Source organism: Acomys minous, assembly GCF_964271855.1.
Source record: "Acomys minous genome assembly, chromosome: 12".
In the NCBI taxonomy this organism is placed as follows: domain Eukaryota; kingdom Metazoa; phylum Chordata; class Mammalia; order Rodentia; family Muridae; genus Acomys; species Acomys minous.
In genome coordinates this window covers 13418604-13433602 of record NC_140493.1, presented here as the reverse complement: position 1 = coordinate 13433602, position 14999 = coordinate 13418604, and the positions used below count along the sequence as shown (strand labels likewise).

General features: G+C 49.5%; 2 protein-coding genes, 2 long non-coding RNA genes and 1 pseudogene across 7 annotated transcripts; 3 read left to right on the top strand and 2 right to left on the bottom strand.

The window, feature by feature from the left end:
- Nucleotides 1–146: 146 nt before the first annotated feature.
- On the top strand, nucleotides 147–2166 carry ADM2 (adrenomedullin 2). 2 transcript variants are annotated; one of them, XM_084802958.1, is made up of 3 exons: nucleotides 147–575; nucleotides 723–846; nucleotides 1541–2166. In XM_084802958.1, the coding sequence occupies exons 2-3, from the start codon at nucleotides 734–736 to the stop codon at nucleotides 1881–1883; spliced, it is 456 nt and encodes a 151-aa protein (XP_084659084.1). In that variant the 5' UTR covers nucleotides 147–575; nucleotides 723–733; the 3' UTR covers nucleotides 1884–2166. The 2 variants fall into 2 exon arrangements, with proteins under 2 accessions (XP_084659084.1, XP_084659083.1); XM_084802957.1 differs by having other exon boundaries at nucleotides 148–846.
- A 124-nt stretch (nucleotides 2167–2290) lies between these two features.
- Nucleotides 2291–3780, bottom strand: LOC311609690. Its single transcript, XR_014783467.1, has 3 exons — nucleotides 3673–3780; nucleotides 2921–3165; nucleotides 2291–2821 (listed from the first exon to the last, which is right to left on the bottom strand). It is a non-coding gene; the product is annotated as an uncharacterized lncRNA (long non-coding RNA).
- A 1671-nt stretch (nucleotides 3781–5451) lies between these two features.
- On the bottom strand, nucleotides 5452–11442 carry LOC311609691. Its single transcript, XR_014783468.1, has 3 exons — nucleotides 11267–11442; nucleotides 7635–7763; nucleotides 5452–5591 (listed from the first exon to the last, which is right to left on the bottom strand). It is a non-coding gene; the product is annotated as an uncharacterized lncRNA (long non-coding RNA).
- Nucleotides 10432–11112, top strand: LOC311579587 (putative high mobility group protein B1-like 1; annotated as a pseudogene). The gene has a single exon. The product of its transcript is annotated as a putative high mobility group protein B1-like 1 (transcript).
- Nucleotides 11443–12145: 703 nt separating the features above from the next.
- Nucleotides 12146–14999, top strand: MIOX (myo-inositol oxygenase). Of its 2 annotated transcripts, XM_084802947.1 has the most exons (10): nucleotides 12146–12253; nucleotides 12688–12768; nucleotides 12998–13078; nucleotides 13224–13386; nucleotides 13566–13633; nucleotides 13747–13856; nucleotides 13984–14051; nucleotides 14136–14185; nucleotides 14495–14607; nucleotides 14723–14999. In XM_084802947.1, exons 1-10 carry the CDS (start codon nucleotides 12239–12241, stop codon nucleotides 14829–14831), a joined length of 858 nt encoding a protein of 285 aa, XP_084659073.1. In that variant the 5' UTR covers nucleotides 12146–12238; the 3' UTR covers nucleotides 14832–14999. The 2 variants fall into 2 exon arrangements, with proteins under 2 accessions (XP_084659073.1, XP_084659074.1); XM_084802948.1 differs by lacking the exon at nucleotides 12688–12768 and having other exon boundaries at nucleotides 12153–12253.

Genomic DNA, 14999 nt, shown 5'->3' with positions numbered 1-14999 from the left:
CTGCCTGTCTCAGCAGGAATCTGCCATTATCTCCTGGGGATGCTGGGCAACCAAGGCATGAGGTGACAGGTGGATACCTTTAGAGTCTGAACACAACTCTACCCCTGCACTCAACTTTCTGCCTGGTCGGTCATTAGGCCCCACTGGTCTCTGAGACTTTGTTGCGCACCAGAGGGTGGCAGGAGTAAGTGTGGTAGCCCCCCTGGGGTTTCTGGCCGGCTGTTGAGCATTTCTCAGCAAGGATGGGGCCCCTTGAAGTGACCCCCTGTGGCTCTACTGCTTTCTGCTGGGCAGGACTAGCTACCAGGAGAGCTTGGCTAAGGCAGCCCACCCGGGTGAAGGACGCCCCGCCCCATCAGCGGCGAGCCCCGCCTCCATCTCCAAAGACTACTTAGCGCTGGAAGTGCTTCCCAAACTGATCTTCCTCTGGACCCCAGAAGGCGAAATAACCCAGAAGACCACAACCTGACCGACAAGTTCCGCTGCGCGCTCCGCGAACTGCCAACAGACCCCAGCCCCGCCTGCTGTCTCCAAATCTCCAGATCTCCAAATCCCCGACAGACAACAGACGCCCGGTACCAACCGACCTTCCTACTTCCAGAGACCCCCCACCCGGCGGGCTGAAAAGGGCTCCCTAACTGGTGGGCGAAGAGGGTTGGCTCCAGGCCAGAGTTGCCCTCCGGCAACCCATTTGCCGGTTTCTCCGCATTCTTCCTCCACAGCCCAGCCCGCCATGGCCCAGTTGCTGATGGTCACGGTAACCCTCGGTTGCATCAGCCTTCTCTACCTGCTCCCCGGCACGCTGTCTGGCAGCCTGGCCAAGGGACTGAGGTTCTCCAGACCCAGGCGAGTACAAGGGTTTGTTGGACCAGCTTCCTCCTGAGGACTTAACTTTTCTAGAGCTCAATTCCCAGACCAAGGGCCACCCTCCCACCTTCAGTGTGGCCTGAATAAGGCAAGAGGACTTTTTCTTCCTTTGCTTCTTTTTACTTGGGATACTTATTCCCACCCTACTCCCCGCCCCCCCCCATCCCCCCCACCCCTCAACCCCCACCCACCGCCAAACTCTGGCCCCCATACAATAGCCCTTAAACGAAAGGTCTGCTGGAAGAAGGTTGGCTAGATGCAGGCCTACTGGCCTCTGACCACGTAAGGAAAGAACCTGGGGGGGGGTGGGTAGGGAGAGGGGGGGTCTTTCTGAATTCTGAGAGCAGAGCAGCAGTGGCCCACAGAGCCTCGGGGACCTTTGCCCAGAATGGTGTTGTTAATGGTATACATGTGACCTGGGCTACTGAGATGGCCAAGCTGCCAGTAAGCTCAGAATGGTGGTGGGCTTTCCCCCCCCCCCCCCCAGTCAGGGTTGGAGACCAAACTTTGGGCTTCCCCTGGGCCTAGGCCAGGTTTTTAGAGAAGCTGCGGGCTTCCCCTGTCAGTGCCCTCAGACTGTGTAAAGGAGAAGTAGGTAGGTTTAAGGGCTTTTTGGAAGGCTATACTATTATACTAGGCCACTGAGTTTCCATCTCCTCTTCCCCTTCTGCAGAGAGTCCCCTGCCAAGATTCCTTCCAGTGGCCTGCAGCCTGGACACCCTTCACTCCCGCCGGTGGTCAGGAAGCTTCGTCACGCTCCCCATCCACAGGGAAGGGGCAACCCGGCCCTTGGCATGGTCCATCTGCCTCAGGGCGGTGGTTCACGACACGGACACGCAGGTCCCCAGCGACACCTGAGACCCCGAAGACCCCATGCCCAGCTTATGCGGGTGGGCTGTGTACTGGGCACATGTCAAGTCCAGAATCTCAGCCACCGGCTGTGGCAGCTTGTCCGGCCAGCTGGCCGTCGGGACTCGGCACCTATGGATCCCAGCAGCCCCCACAGTTATGGCTGAGGCGAGTCCTCGATGGTCCACCTCCTGGAGTGCTGTCCCAGAGCTGCCGCTGAGCTCCACACCCCAGCCCGGTTGTCTGGGGGCTCCTGCTGGCAAGCAGTTCCCTGTGGCTTTGGATATCATAAACCTATAAGGATACGTGGATCTAGGCTGTAGAATTGGCACTGACAGGGGCCTGTGCGTCCCGGAACTGTGCACACTCAGGGTTCAGGTGCTTGGAAGAAATGCTGACGGCACCACATGCTGCAAGGAACTTGAAAAAATGAGTGTGCGCCTAAAGAAATAGAGCAATGAACAAGCAGGAGAAAGGCTAGAGGCGCCCTTGGGACTCCCTGACCCCCCACCCACTGGGAATTAAAGCCTGGCTGTGGGCTAAAGCTGTGGCCACTCTCTCCTGCAATTCACCCTCTGTACCCAATCCAAAACGATGATGTTTCCTTTTGTGTCCTGAGGCAGGAGGGGCAGAAAAAAGCAATATGTTGTGTGACCAAGGGTCAGAGTCAGAAAAGAGACCTCCTGTTGCCAACCTATAGCCCAGGGGAATATGGTAAGGGAGACTCCTGAGACCTTCTGGAAGAAATGTCTGCAGAATCTACCCTTTTCAACCTCAGCCCAGGGCAGGGGATATGACAAAGTGCCCCATCTCAAAAAGGCTTAGTGTGACGACCTAGCCCTGAGCAAAAGGTGGTACCAAAGAACTGTAGTCTCAGCACTCTGGAAACTGAGGCAGGAGACTGACAAGTTCATGCCCAGCTTAAGCCATATAGCAAGACCTTGTTTCTAAAATCTAATCAACGGGTTGGAGAGGTTAAGAGCATTGACTGCTATTCCAGAGGTCCTGAGTTTTAATTCCCAGCAACCATATGGTGTCTCACAACCATCTGTAATGAGGTCTGATGCCCTCTTCTTGCCTGCAGGTGTACATGCAGGCAGAGCCACTGTATACGTAATAATAAATAAATACGTCTTTAAAAAAAAATCCTATCAACACCAACAAAACTACCCCAAATTAGGAGGGGAAATGGACCCAAACTTACCTCAGGAAAACTGGATGTATTTAAACAAGGCTGTCTCTGCATCTCTGCATCTTACCCTCCCCTGTCCTGTGAGGACATCCAGCCAGCGGGACCAGGAGTAGGGACAGCAGGGTCTGTCTGACAGGCTTGTTCCTTTGTTCCCAGCCAAGACTCCAAGAAGGGGAGATGGGCCACAAATGACAATCAAGAGGAGAACCAAACGCACCACAATCACAGGTTCAAGACCAGCCTCTGCTACAAAGATTCTGTTAAAAGAGCGAACACCTAGGATCAGGGTTCTTGGTACAAGGTCTTTGCACATGTTATTTTACCCAGACCTTACAGCTGTCCTGTCAGAGCACAGGGTTCCAAAAGAGTTGTTTGTTCCTTAGCAAGTACCAACAGTACTCGTGTGTGCTTTCCAGAGTCACCCGCGCAGCCTCCCTGATAGGAGCACTTCATTACTCCAGATCTATAGGCAGCCACACTGAGGTCAGCGACGTGCCCCTGTGACTACCGTATTCACGCTCATCCTCAAGAATCAGGCCTACCTTTCAGTGACCAGAGACGCCCCCCAGTTAGGAACATCCGGAAACTCCTCCCCTAGGCCCCCATCTTCTTGTACTTATTAGATTTATTTGATTCCAGTAACTCAAGTTCCTCCCAAAATAAGCCCCATGGGCACAGTTCAGCCTTGTTCCCCACCCCCACCCCCCCACCCCCCCGCATTGCTTGAAGAGAAACCCCTGAGCACAAAGAGGCCGGAACAGCACCTGTAATGAGAGGTAGTGTGCTGAGGAGCCTAGAGGTCCTGGAGTAAAGGAGAGGAGGCAAGAACAAGCTGCGGCAGACAGAAACTGTCTCCATGACCCAGATTTGCCAGAACCCTCTTAGGTACCCTGGATCCCGGGCAAGGTCCGACCTTACACTTCTCTTAAGCCTGTGGTGGTCTGTTTCTTCAGCACAAGATTTAAATTCTCCTTCAGGAGCGCATCTGTCAGCCCCCAAACCTCTTTTCACTGATATCGTCCTAGACCTGCTGTAGATTGAGCTCAAGAACCCCATGAGTGGTCAAGCCCCCGCCCCACCCACCCCCCACCCCCCAAGCCCCAGAACTTTGCTGTGATGGGGGTGGACTGTGGCATCTTGTGCAGTGTCAGGAGGTTGCCAGTTATGACCCTTGTCTCTGGTATGATGCCAGCCCCACACAGCGCTTGGCTACCCTTGACTACCTCTCCATGCCCCCATGCAGAGGTTCAGTGGCAGTGCAGCCCTCCCCACCCCCCCACCCCCCCACCCCCCCACCCCCCCCCACCCCCCCCACCCCCCCACCCCCCCACCCCCCCACCCCCCCCACCCCCCGAGGCCACCCTCTAGCTGTTTTCACACTTAAACGTTGTACTGTCCTCAAGAGGCAATTCAGATTCGGGTGCCCACCCTCGATTGCTTTGAACGTCATGGCTCTAGGTTTCTTCAGGAAGCCCTCACCCTCATCCTGGCCAGTATTTACTGAGCATGGAGCACACAGAATACACCGGAGAGACCAGCCCGACCCTCCTAGGGCTGATTTTCACTAGGAAGAGATGGAGGGTAGATAAGAAAAGGCGAGTTGCAATCTACCTTTTTACTTGTGATGGGGTTGCTGGCGACACAGCGCGGCTACATAGAGAACCCACAGAGCTGGCTTCTAACTTAGGACTGTCACCCTTACAGTAAGTACCTCTTTCCTGCTTCAAGCATGGCACTACCCAGGCAAGTTGCTTTTGTCTGCTGGGTCCCTGCTGGAACCTCATAAGAGTATCCATGTGGCTTAAGTCCTGGTCTCTGTGACCTCTTTTGCCCAGAAGCACAGCAGCACCCTTCTTGGCCAGACCTCAGACAGGCTGCCCTGAGGTCACGGTAAAACACTTGCCTAGCTTTTCTGATGCCTTTGCCCACCACTGCAAAACAAAATCCCTAAGTCAACTTGTGGAGAAGCCCGGCTTCTACCCTGGTATCTGGCCACCCTCCCTGCTTCCAGCAAGAATCTAGTGAGGGCGAAGCTGGCCTGTGATAGTACACGCCTTTAGTCCCAGAACTCAGAAGCAGAGGCTGGCAGATCTCTGAGCTAGAGGCCAGCCTGGTCTACAGTGTGAGTTCCAGGACAGCTGGGGCTAGGCAGAGAAACCCAGTGGGGGTTGCCCCCCCTCCAGGGTTGCGCACACACACACACACACACACACACACACACACACACACACACCCGCAGGAGAGAAGTCAATGAAGCCATCTCAGTAAGACTCCTCCTATGCCTGATGACTCAGCAACTTCCTACCCAGTGACCACTGTGCTCACTGGCAGTAAATCCCCACCGGTCTTGATTGTACTGGATCTCAATCCCCAGTTGTGGCACTCTTAAATAAAGTCTTCATTATCATTTTAACAACTATGACTCTCTCTCGTCCCTGCCCCTCATTTTTGCAGCAGCGAGCCGCGTCCTCAGCCTACGTACTCTCTTCTGCTCACCTATCATTCACAGAGACTTTTCCACAAGCTTTTTCTTCCGGGGATAAGTTGCGGGGAATCAGGGGCTTGAGAGTAGGGCTCAAAGTTACATGCCGGTGAGTAGAGGACCGAAGAGCCAACCTCAGGCGTGGAGGTGTTTAAAGCCTAGGGGTGAGGGGACCCTGCCAGTGTCAATGCAGGGAGTAATCTGCAAAGAGATAAGCATGGGGCTTGGAGAGATGGCTCAGTGGTTAAGAGCTCTGGCTGTTCTTCCAAAGGTCCTGAGTTCAATTCCCAGCAACCACATGCTGGTTTACAACCATCTACAATGAGATCTGGTGCCCTCTTCTGGCCTGCAGGCACATGTGCAGGCAGAATAGTGTACTAAATAAATACATCTTTTTTTTTTTTTTTTAAAGAATGAAAAGCCGGACAGGGCAATGGTGACACAAGCCTTTGATCCCAGCACTCGGGAGGCAGAGGCAGGCGGATCTCTGAGTTTAAGGCCAGCCTGATCTACAGGCTGAGTTCCAGGACAGCCAGGACTACACAGAGAAAACCTGTCTCCAAAAACCAAAACCAAAACCAAAGAATAAAAACCTGGTTTGGACTTTGTCAGGTGGCTCTTTGCCAGCATACTTAAAACATTGTTTTTAAAAAAAAAAGAAAAAGAAAAAAGAAAAGAAAAGAAAGAAAAAAATTACAATTTGGGAAGTGGTTTCCAAGCAACAATCAGTCCAATTAGTTCAATTCCAGGTGCACAATAAAGCTTAAGATGTGGTGCTGGAGAGATGGCGCAGCGGCTGCTCCTCCAGAGGTTCTGAGTTCAATTCCCAGCAACTGTATGGTGGCTCACGACCATCTATAATGTGATCTGATGCCTTCTTCTGGCCTGCACATCTCCATGCAGATAGAGCATTCATATACATTAAATAAATAAGTAAATCTTAAAATAAAAAAAAAGCTTAAGGGTGACTCTAAAGGAAGTCTTTTACACAGAACTACATGTGACCACGAGGGCAGGTTGTATAGCTAAAAGGCCTAGGAACTAGTGTGGTTTTATGTGGCCGATAGCATAGAGTCAGCAGGCCAGAGAGCACACGTGACATCTCTGCTAAGGATGGGTAACGGTCTAGGGAAGAAGAGTCTGGGATAATCATCCTGGAGAATTTGGGTGAGGCCTGCCTCTATAGCAAAAGGTGGGTGAAGTCTGTCTGCACAGAAAGCAGAGATGTCTCCAGGTCCTTAACAAAATGCACTCTCAGCTTTCTGGATGGAATGTAGGTACTTGGATTTTATCTCCTCCACTGAGGAGACACCCCTGTGTGGTCAACACCCCTGGCTCTCTTAGCACTTCTCAGAGAGTACGAGGACCTCTGTGCACACAACATCTCCTCCCTTCTAATTTTCCTTAAAGAAAAAATAGCAGCCGTAATAGAGGTCAAGGTTGAATGCACTGCCTTTATAGCTAGCCCAATTAATATACAAAAGCATAACAGCTAACGGAGGACCAAGGAAAGGGGAAAGCCATCCTCAGTTTATCCATTTCTTGATTGATTTCTGCTAATGTTTTTGCCGTGAGCAAAATGGGTGTGATACAGCCTATTCCACAAAAAGCCTTAGAAATAATCCTTACAAGGGCAAATCAATAGCATACTGTCTCCTAGCTACATGTGTCTTTTATTTATCCTGACCAAAAAAAAAAAAAAAACTTTTGAATTCTTTATTGACAAGAATTAACATGTAGCCAGGCGTGGTGGCACACACCTCTAATCCCAGCACTTGGGAGGCAGAGGCAGGTGGATCTCTGTGAGTTCAAGGCCTGCCTGGTCTACAAAGTGAGTCCAGGACAGCCAAGGCTACACAGAGAAACCCTGTCTTGAAAAACAAAAACAAAAACAAAACAAAACAGAACAACAACCCCTCCCCCCAAAAAAACCCCCAACCAAACAAAAAGAAATACCATGCAGCTGGCAGTGGTGGCGCATGCCTTTAATCCCAGCACTCAGGAGGCAGAAGCAGGAGGATCTCTGTGAGATCAAAGCCTGGCCTACAAAGAGAGTTCCAGGACAGCCAGGGCTATTACACAGAGAAACCCTGTCTCAAAAAACAAAATAAAACAAAAAAGAATTAGCATGCAACATGGCCATTAAACATAACAGCATCATTTTGGGGTTAGTCTTTTTTGTTTTCCCCAAGTCTCAGCTTGATGAATTAAAGTCCTGATGTCTCCCCCAAATTATCAGCTTACTCTCCCTTTGGGGACATCTCCTTTTGATGGGTTTGCCGTCTGCCTTCAGATGTTTCATTTGTCTCATGGTCTCTGGATGTCCTGGCTGGATGCATTGATTTAGGAGCCATCTGGGACTTTGTTCATTTTCTGAAAAGACATGAGCATAACCTTACCTCAACGTTACAAAATTGGGATCTTTCTTTTTATTTAACGTTTACTTTAGAAGAGAGTTTATTCAGAACATGACTGTTCTAGCAAGAGATCACATTCAAAGACCTTCCAGGTCTATGTGATCTAGCTGGAATACAAACACGCCTTTAATACAGTAGACGGAGGCAAACAGACCTGAGTTCAAGGCCACCCTGGTATAGAGCAAGTATCAGGTAAAGAAAAGCTTAGGTCCAGGCATGGTGGTACATGCCTTTAATCCCAAACGAAGGTGAAGTTAGTTTGTAGAAGGAAGCACCCATGTTTGAAAGTGATGTCTAGTTGAATGGTAGAAAAGGTGACAAATCAGAGATTTGACAGAATAGGATATGCCCAACCCTCATGAGAAGAGAGGAAAGGGAAGCTACTTAAGAGGCAGCTTTACAGAGAGAGAGAGAGAGGAGGTAGTTTTACCAGGACAGTACTAGAGAGATGGGTTGCAGAGAAAAGAACTCAGGTGAAGATGAAATGATCCAGAAAATGAGAAGAAGCCAGAAGATTAGAGCAGGTTGCTGAGTTAGTTTATGGCCAAGCAGAGCAATTCTGGACTGAGAGAGAAGCCAGATTGAATAAGTCAGCTGGGAGAGGAGTTAGAGCCAGAACAGCTGAGCTGAACCAGCCAGCCCAGAGCTCAGAAAGAACAAGTAAGGGTGAGCTTACTCAGCAGTAAGTCTCAGAGGCTGAGAACATTCTAGACCCCGGTAGAGGCTTCTAGGACTAGGCCTAGGTTAGCAGAAGGAGGCAGTAAGCCTCTGAAATGACAATTGAGCCAGGAGAATAAAAGTTACATTTATATGTCTCCTTTAGGGCAAATGCTTCTGGGTAGGAGAAAAAAGCATTATCTTTTTTTAAAAAATTGTTTTTAACTTAAAGTTAGGGCCGCATGGTGGCAGCGTATGCCTTTAATCCCAGCACTCAGGAGGCAGAAGCAGGTGGATCTCTGAGTTTGAGTCCAGCCTGATATACAGAGTGAATTCCAGAACAGCCAGGACTGCACAGGAAAAACCTATCTTGAAAAAACAAAAACAAGGGGCTGGAGAGATGGCTCAGTGGTTAAGAGTGCTGCCTGCTCTTCCAGAGGTCCTGAGTTCAATCCCCAGCAACCACATGGTAGCTCACGACCATCTGTAATGGGATCTGATGCTCATATACATAAAACACATGAATAAATATATATATTTTTAAATTAAAGAAAAAACAAAAAATTGCTCATTTAGAAGATGACTGGGCTGGAGAGATGGCTCAACGGTTAAGAGCACCAGCTGCTCTTCTGGCTGGGTTCAAATCCCAGCACCCACACGGCAGCTCACAACTGTCTGTAACTCCAGTTCCAGGGGATCTGACGCTCTCACACAGACACACATGTAGGCAGAACACCAATGCACATAAAAGAACAATAAATAAATTGTTAAGAGTAAAAATAAAAAGATGACTGACTCCTGGGCATGGTGGCACATGCCTTTGATCCTAGCACTCGGGAAGTAGAGGCAGGTGGATCTCTGTAAGTTCCAGGTCAGCCTGGTCTACAAAATGAGTCCAGGACAGCCAGGATTATTACAAAGAGAAATCCTGTTTCAAAAGAAAGGAGGAGGAGGAGGAAGGTAATTGATCATTAATTGGCATGTCTTATCTTTTAACAGTTTATAACAAATTAGTGGCTTTTATAAGATTAGGATTTTACAGCTTTAGGCATATCTCTAAGTTAATTTTCTTTTTGTTTTTCTTTTTTCTTTCTTTTTTTTTTTTTTGGTTTTTCGAGACAGGGTTTCTCTGTGTAGCCTTGGCTGTCCTGGATTTGCTTTGTAGACCAGGCTGGCCTCGAACTCCCAGGGATCCACCTGCCTCTGCCTCCCAAGTGCGGGATTAAAGGCATGCGCCACCACTGTCTGGCTCAGAAAATTCTTAGAAAGGAAATATTTTGGACAGTTATCGATAGGTCCTAAGTAACATGCGACCTGCCAGTTATTTACAGTGTGGAGCAAATAATTTACCTGCATTTTATTTAGTGGAAAATAATCCAGGATGATTATCCCAGACTCTTCCTCCCCAGACCGTTACCCATCCTTAGCAGAGATGTCACATGTCCTCTCTGGCCTGCTGACTCTATGGTATCAGCCACATAGAACCACACTAGTTGCTAGGCCTTTTAGCTATAAAGCCCGCCCCTTCCCTCTCGGTCACATGTAGTTCTGTGTAAAAGATTTCCTATGTAGTCACGCCTAAGCTTTATTGTGCACCTGGAACTGGAATTATTGAATTAATTATTGCCTGGAAACCTCTTTCCAAACTGTATTGTTTTTTTAAATATGCTGACAATGAACTACCTGGCAAAGTCCGAACCGGGTTTTCATTCGTATCTCATCTCAAATCACTGTCTGTATTAACACTCAAAGGGTCCCCCTAAACTGGCTTCAAAAACTTAAGGCACAGACAGGAAGGAGGTGGTTGGCACACGCCTTTAATCCCAGCACTAGGGAGGCAGAGAGAGTTAGACAGATCTCTGTGAGACTGAGGTCAGCCTGGTCTACAAAGAGAGTCCAGGACAGCCAGGGCTATGTAGAAAAATCCTGTCTCAAAAAACAAAACAAAACAAAACAAAAAACTAAGCATGGGCAAAGGAGATCCTAAGAAGCCAAGAGGCAAACTGTCCTCATAGGCATTATTTGTGCAAACCTGCTGGAAGGAGCAGAAGAAGAAGAAGAAGCACTCGGATGCTGCTGTCAGCTTCTCAGAGTTCTCCAAGAGGTGCTCAGAGAGGTGGAAGACCATGTCTACTAAAGAAAAGGGGAAATCTGAAGACATGGCAAAGGCTGACAAAGGCTCGTTATGAAAGAGAAAGGAAAACCTACATCCCCCCTAAAGGGGAGACCAAAAAGAAGTTCAAGGACCCCGGTGCACCCAAGAGGCCTCTTCCAGCCTTCTTTTTCTGTTCTGAGTACCACCCCAAAATCAAGGGGGAACACCCCAGCTTATCCATTGGTGACATGGCAAAGAACCTAGCAGAGATGTGGAACAACAGCGCTGCGGATGACAAGCAGCCCTGTGAGAAGAAGGCGGCCACGCTGAACAAGTATGAAAGGATAGTGCTGCCTGCAGAGCGAAGGGAAAGCCTGATGCAGCGAAAAGGGTCAAGGCTAAAAGGAGCAAGAAAAAGAAGGAAGAAGATGAGGATGAGGAAGAGGAAGATGAGGAGGAAGATGACAAGAAGATGATGATGAATAAGTTGGTTCTAGCACAGTTTTTTTTCTATAAAGCATTTAAACCCCTGTATACAACTCACTCCTTTTAAAGAAGAAAAGTTGAAATGTAAGGCTGTATAAGATTTATTTCTAAACTATACATTCTTTTTTTTTTTTTTTTTTTTTTTGTATAGTTAACACACTACTGAGCGTGTCTTTAGCTAGTCCTGTCCTGGTGGTGTTGTCAATGGTCACTGACCTTACCTGGTACAGTTTGAGGGTTGTAAATTAGCATGGAAATTTAAAGCAGGTTCTTGTTGATACACAACACAAATTAGTTATATATGGGGACAGTAGATTTTTTTGTTTTCCTTTTTTTTCCATCTTCAGTTGTCTGTGATGCATGCAGCTTATACGAAGATAATTGTTCTTCTAGTAACGTAATATCACTCTGTAATTGCAACAACAACAAAATTACGGCTGTTGTGTTGACATTCTGAATGCTCCTAAGTAAATACAATTATATATATATATATATATATATATATATATATATATATATATATATATATATATAAAGTCCAACTTGTAGTACAGAAGCAGCGACAACCAGGGCATAAAGCACTGAGCCGGCGCTGTTTCAATTTCCAGAGGTATTGGCCGTTCATCTTCTGGAGGATGTTCTCTTCTCTCGATCATCTAATTGATGCTTAAATGAATGCTTAATTCTCATAGTAAATAAACTAAAAGAGCAAAATTCATAGCTTTGAGCTGCATTGTTGGGTACGCTCCAGTCTGTTTATCACTCCTGAGGATTTGGCTCAGGTCCTTTTAGGTGCTCTCTGGAAGCTTGCGTGACATCCCACACAAATGCAGCACCCAAAGCAGGGCAGGTTGTTAGCTACTGAGTAATGCGGCTGCTAAGGCCGCTCAGGGAATAATCTCCTACTGATGAAGAACAAGGGGGAACCAGAGGTCTGGCTATAAAGTGAATCAAGCGTCAGAGTGCTGGGACAGAGGAGGCAGAGATTTAGGCAAAGTAATGTATCTGTGCTGATACATTAACTTGCTGAGGCCAGGAGGAGGGTGGATGGTCACTTATTACCAAATGTCACGGCCAAGGAGCTAGGTATTGTCCGGTCAGTTACGTAATGCATGAGTATATAACGGGCAGCTTGGTCTCCGACTTCACTTGAGCTGCAAACTCTGCCATCTGAATAACTGCTTCCTCTCACGATGAAGGTGGATGTGGTAAGTCCCTTACGACCCCTACAGGGATGGCTTCACCAGCCCCTCGCCATGTGCTCAACTTCCCTCAGTGGAAGAGGCAACACCAGTAAGACCCTCTTCAACTGGTCCCTGCTAGCTAACGCCTTCCTGTTGTTATCTAGCTGGGGTAGAGGTTAAAAGCTCCCTCCCCCAGACTTCCTGTTAAGTCAATCGTCTCCCTAAAATTTTCTTCAATCTGTAAGGATATCAAGCGGGTGGGGGCTGCTGTCTGTCTCTTCCTTAGCATTTCCTCAGGATGGAAGCTGGCATCAGCTGACACTGGCTGGCTTGTGCCTGGTTAAGCTGACACGCCTGTGGGATGAGGTGTTTTAGTATCTAGCTGCTTGGGGGTGTCGTGTCCTCACTTCGTTACGGACCTGGCTAGTGGTGAAATGGGTCAAACTCCTATCCACCAGGGCCCAGACCCTTCCCTGGTCTACCGACCTGACGCAGACCCCGAGTTGGTCAAAAACAAGGACAGCTTCCGAAACTACACCGTGAGTGGGCCCGGTACCCGTCAACCTCACCTTCTCTGCCCAGTCTCTGGTCCAGTCCTGTGGAGCACAGCCCCTCCTCTTACCCCAGCTCTAAGGGGACTTCTTAGGAAGCCCCATTCCACTTGAAACCTGTGAGGCCTGGCCCGCAGGACGGGAGGCCATGGTCTCCAGTGTGCTGCGCCAGTCTGGCACATAGCCTGCGTTGATTATCTGGCTTCTGGTTTTTCAGTCAGGGCCGCTGCTGGATCGCGTCTTTACCACCTACAAGCTCATGCATACCCACCAGACGGTGGAGTTTGTCAGCCAGAAGGTAAAAGTAAAAGTTTCCTGCTGCTAACGCAGTCTCTCAGGGTGGCAGCCTCCTTGCCTTTGGCTCAATGTACCCACCGAGTGACCCTGCTCTGTAGCTCCCTCTGTGGGACCTGGAGAATGGCTGACTTCTCCCTTCTCACCAGCGCATCCAGTTTGGAAGCTTCTCCTACAAGAAAATGACAGTCATGGAGGCCGTGGACATGCTAGATGATCTGGTAGATGAGTCGGACCCGGATGTAGATTTCCCCAACTCTTTTCATGCGTTCCAGACTGCGGAGGGCATCCGGAAATCCCACCCAGACAAGGGTACACTCTGCAGCTGTGGCGGGGGAGGTGCTATCATTGCCCTAGAAGGGGACCAGACAGGCTTGCTCCTCACCCACAGCCCCCCCCGCACCCCCCTCCCCCTCGCACCGTGAGAGAAGCAGACTTCAGAGCCTACCTTTATCTCTGCAGCTTCTAGGTCATATGTCCCTTTTCCACAGACTGGTTCCACCTGGTCGGACTTCTGCATGATCTGGGGAAGATCCTGGCTCTGTTGGGGGAACCTCAGGTGAAGGCCAGGGGTAGGGGGTAGAGGCAGCCTCAGCACTGGGCTTAGGGCACTGTGCGGGGGACCAGACCTGTTTACACCTCACCCACAGCTGCCTGTCCGTCCTTTCCTAGTGGGCTGTTGTTGGAGACACTTTTCCTGTGGGCTGCCGTCCCCAGGCCTCTGTGGTGTTCTGTGACTCTACTTTTCAGGATAATCCTGACCTCCAGGATCCTCGATACAAGTACTTTGAACTAGTATCTCACTTTACCTCAACACGGGACCCCAGCTGGACTTCCCCCTATGCACCTGGCCCCGCCCCTGCCCCTCCCCGCAGTCCGTCACACATGGGCATCTCTTCATCATTGCAGCACAGAACTCGGCATGTACCAGCCCCACTGTGGCCTTGAGAATGTCCTTATGTCCTGGGGCCATGATGGTGAGGGCAGCCGGGGACAGGGTGGGGATGGTGGTGAGGGCTGCCTCTCTGGGCACATGGCTATGACATCCCCTTCTCTTGCAGAGTACCTATACCAAATGATGAAGTTCAACAAGTTCTCCCTGCCCTCAGAGGTAAGTGGAGGGAGGAGGGAGGGCCCAGTCAGAAGCCGAGCTCAGGAGCCTTTAATCCCAGCACTTGGGAGACAGAGGCAGGTGGATCGCTGTGAGTTAGAGGCCAGCCTGGGTCTACAAAGTGAGTCCAGGACTGCCAAGGATACACAGAGCAACCTTGGCTCAAATAAATAAATAAATAAATAAATAAATAAATAAATAAAAGAAAGAAAAATTAAAAAATAAATAAATAAAAGAAAAAGGAAAAAGCCTCGCTCAGTCCAGCTGTTCTGGCAGATGTGAGTGAGCATGCTGGTGTTGCCTTCACAGGCCTTCTACATGATCCGGTTCCATTCCTTCTATCCTTGGCACACGGGCGGTGACTACCTGCAGCTGTGCAGCCAGCAAGACCTGGACATGCTGCCTTGGGTGCAAGAGTTCAAGTACAGAGTTCCTTCCTCGAGGGGTGTGGGTGTGGGCAGTGACTGACTGGGGTCTTGGGGTTGAGGAAGGATCTTTCCTGATGCCTGATGCTCCCCCGTCTCCCCATGTCTGCAGCAAGTTTGACCTCTACACCAAGTGCCCTGACCTGCCAGATGTGGAGAGCCTTCGGCCCTACTATCAGGGGCTGATTGACAAGTACTGCCCCGGCATCCTGAGCTGGTGATGGTTTCCGATATCCTTCCACCGTTGAACCAGCACCTAGGCTGGACATCGTCAAGAGCAATAATAGCCCACTCCAGCCTCGCTCAGGGCCCCATTATCCAGTCCACGGTCCCCACCCAGGGTGATAGAGGCTATTTGTGCTGGGTATCAATAAAGACTGAAAGAGAGC

Excerpts from the sequence above, each read along its gene's own strand:
- MIOX (XM_084802947.1), top strand. Across the intron at positions 13,079-13,223 it reads TGGAGTTTGTCAGCCAGAAG|CGCATCCAGTTTGGAAGCTT; the intron begins GTAAAAGTAAAA and ends CCTTCTCACCAG. Across the intron at positions 14,608-14,722 it reads CCTTGGGTGCAAGAGTTCAA|CAAGTTTGACCTCTACACCA; the intron begins GTACAGAGTTCC and ends CCATGTCTGCAG.
- ADM2 (XM_084802958.1), top strand. The coding sequence starts at position 734 with ATGGCCCAGTTGCTGATGGTCACGGTAACCCTCGGTTGCATCAGCCTT. Across the intron at positions 847-1,540 it reads CTGAGGTTCTCCAGACCCAG|AGAGTCCCCTGCCAAGATTC; the intron begins GCGAGTACAAGG and ends CCCCTTCTGCAG.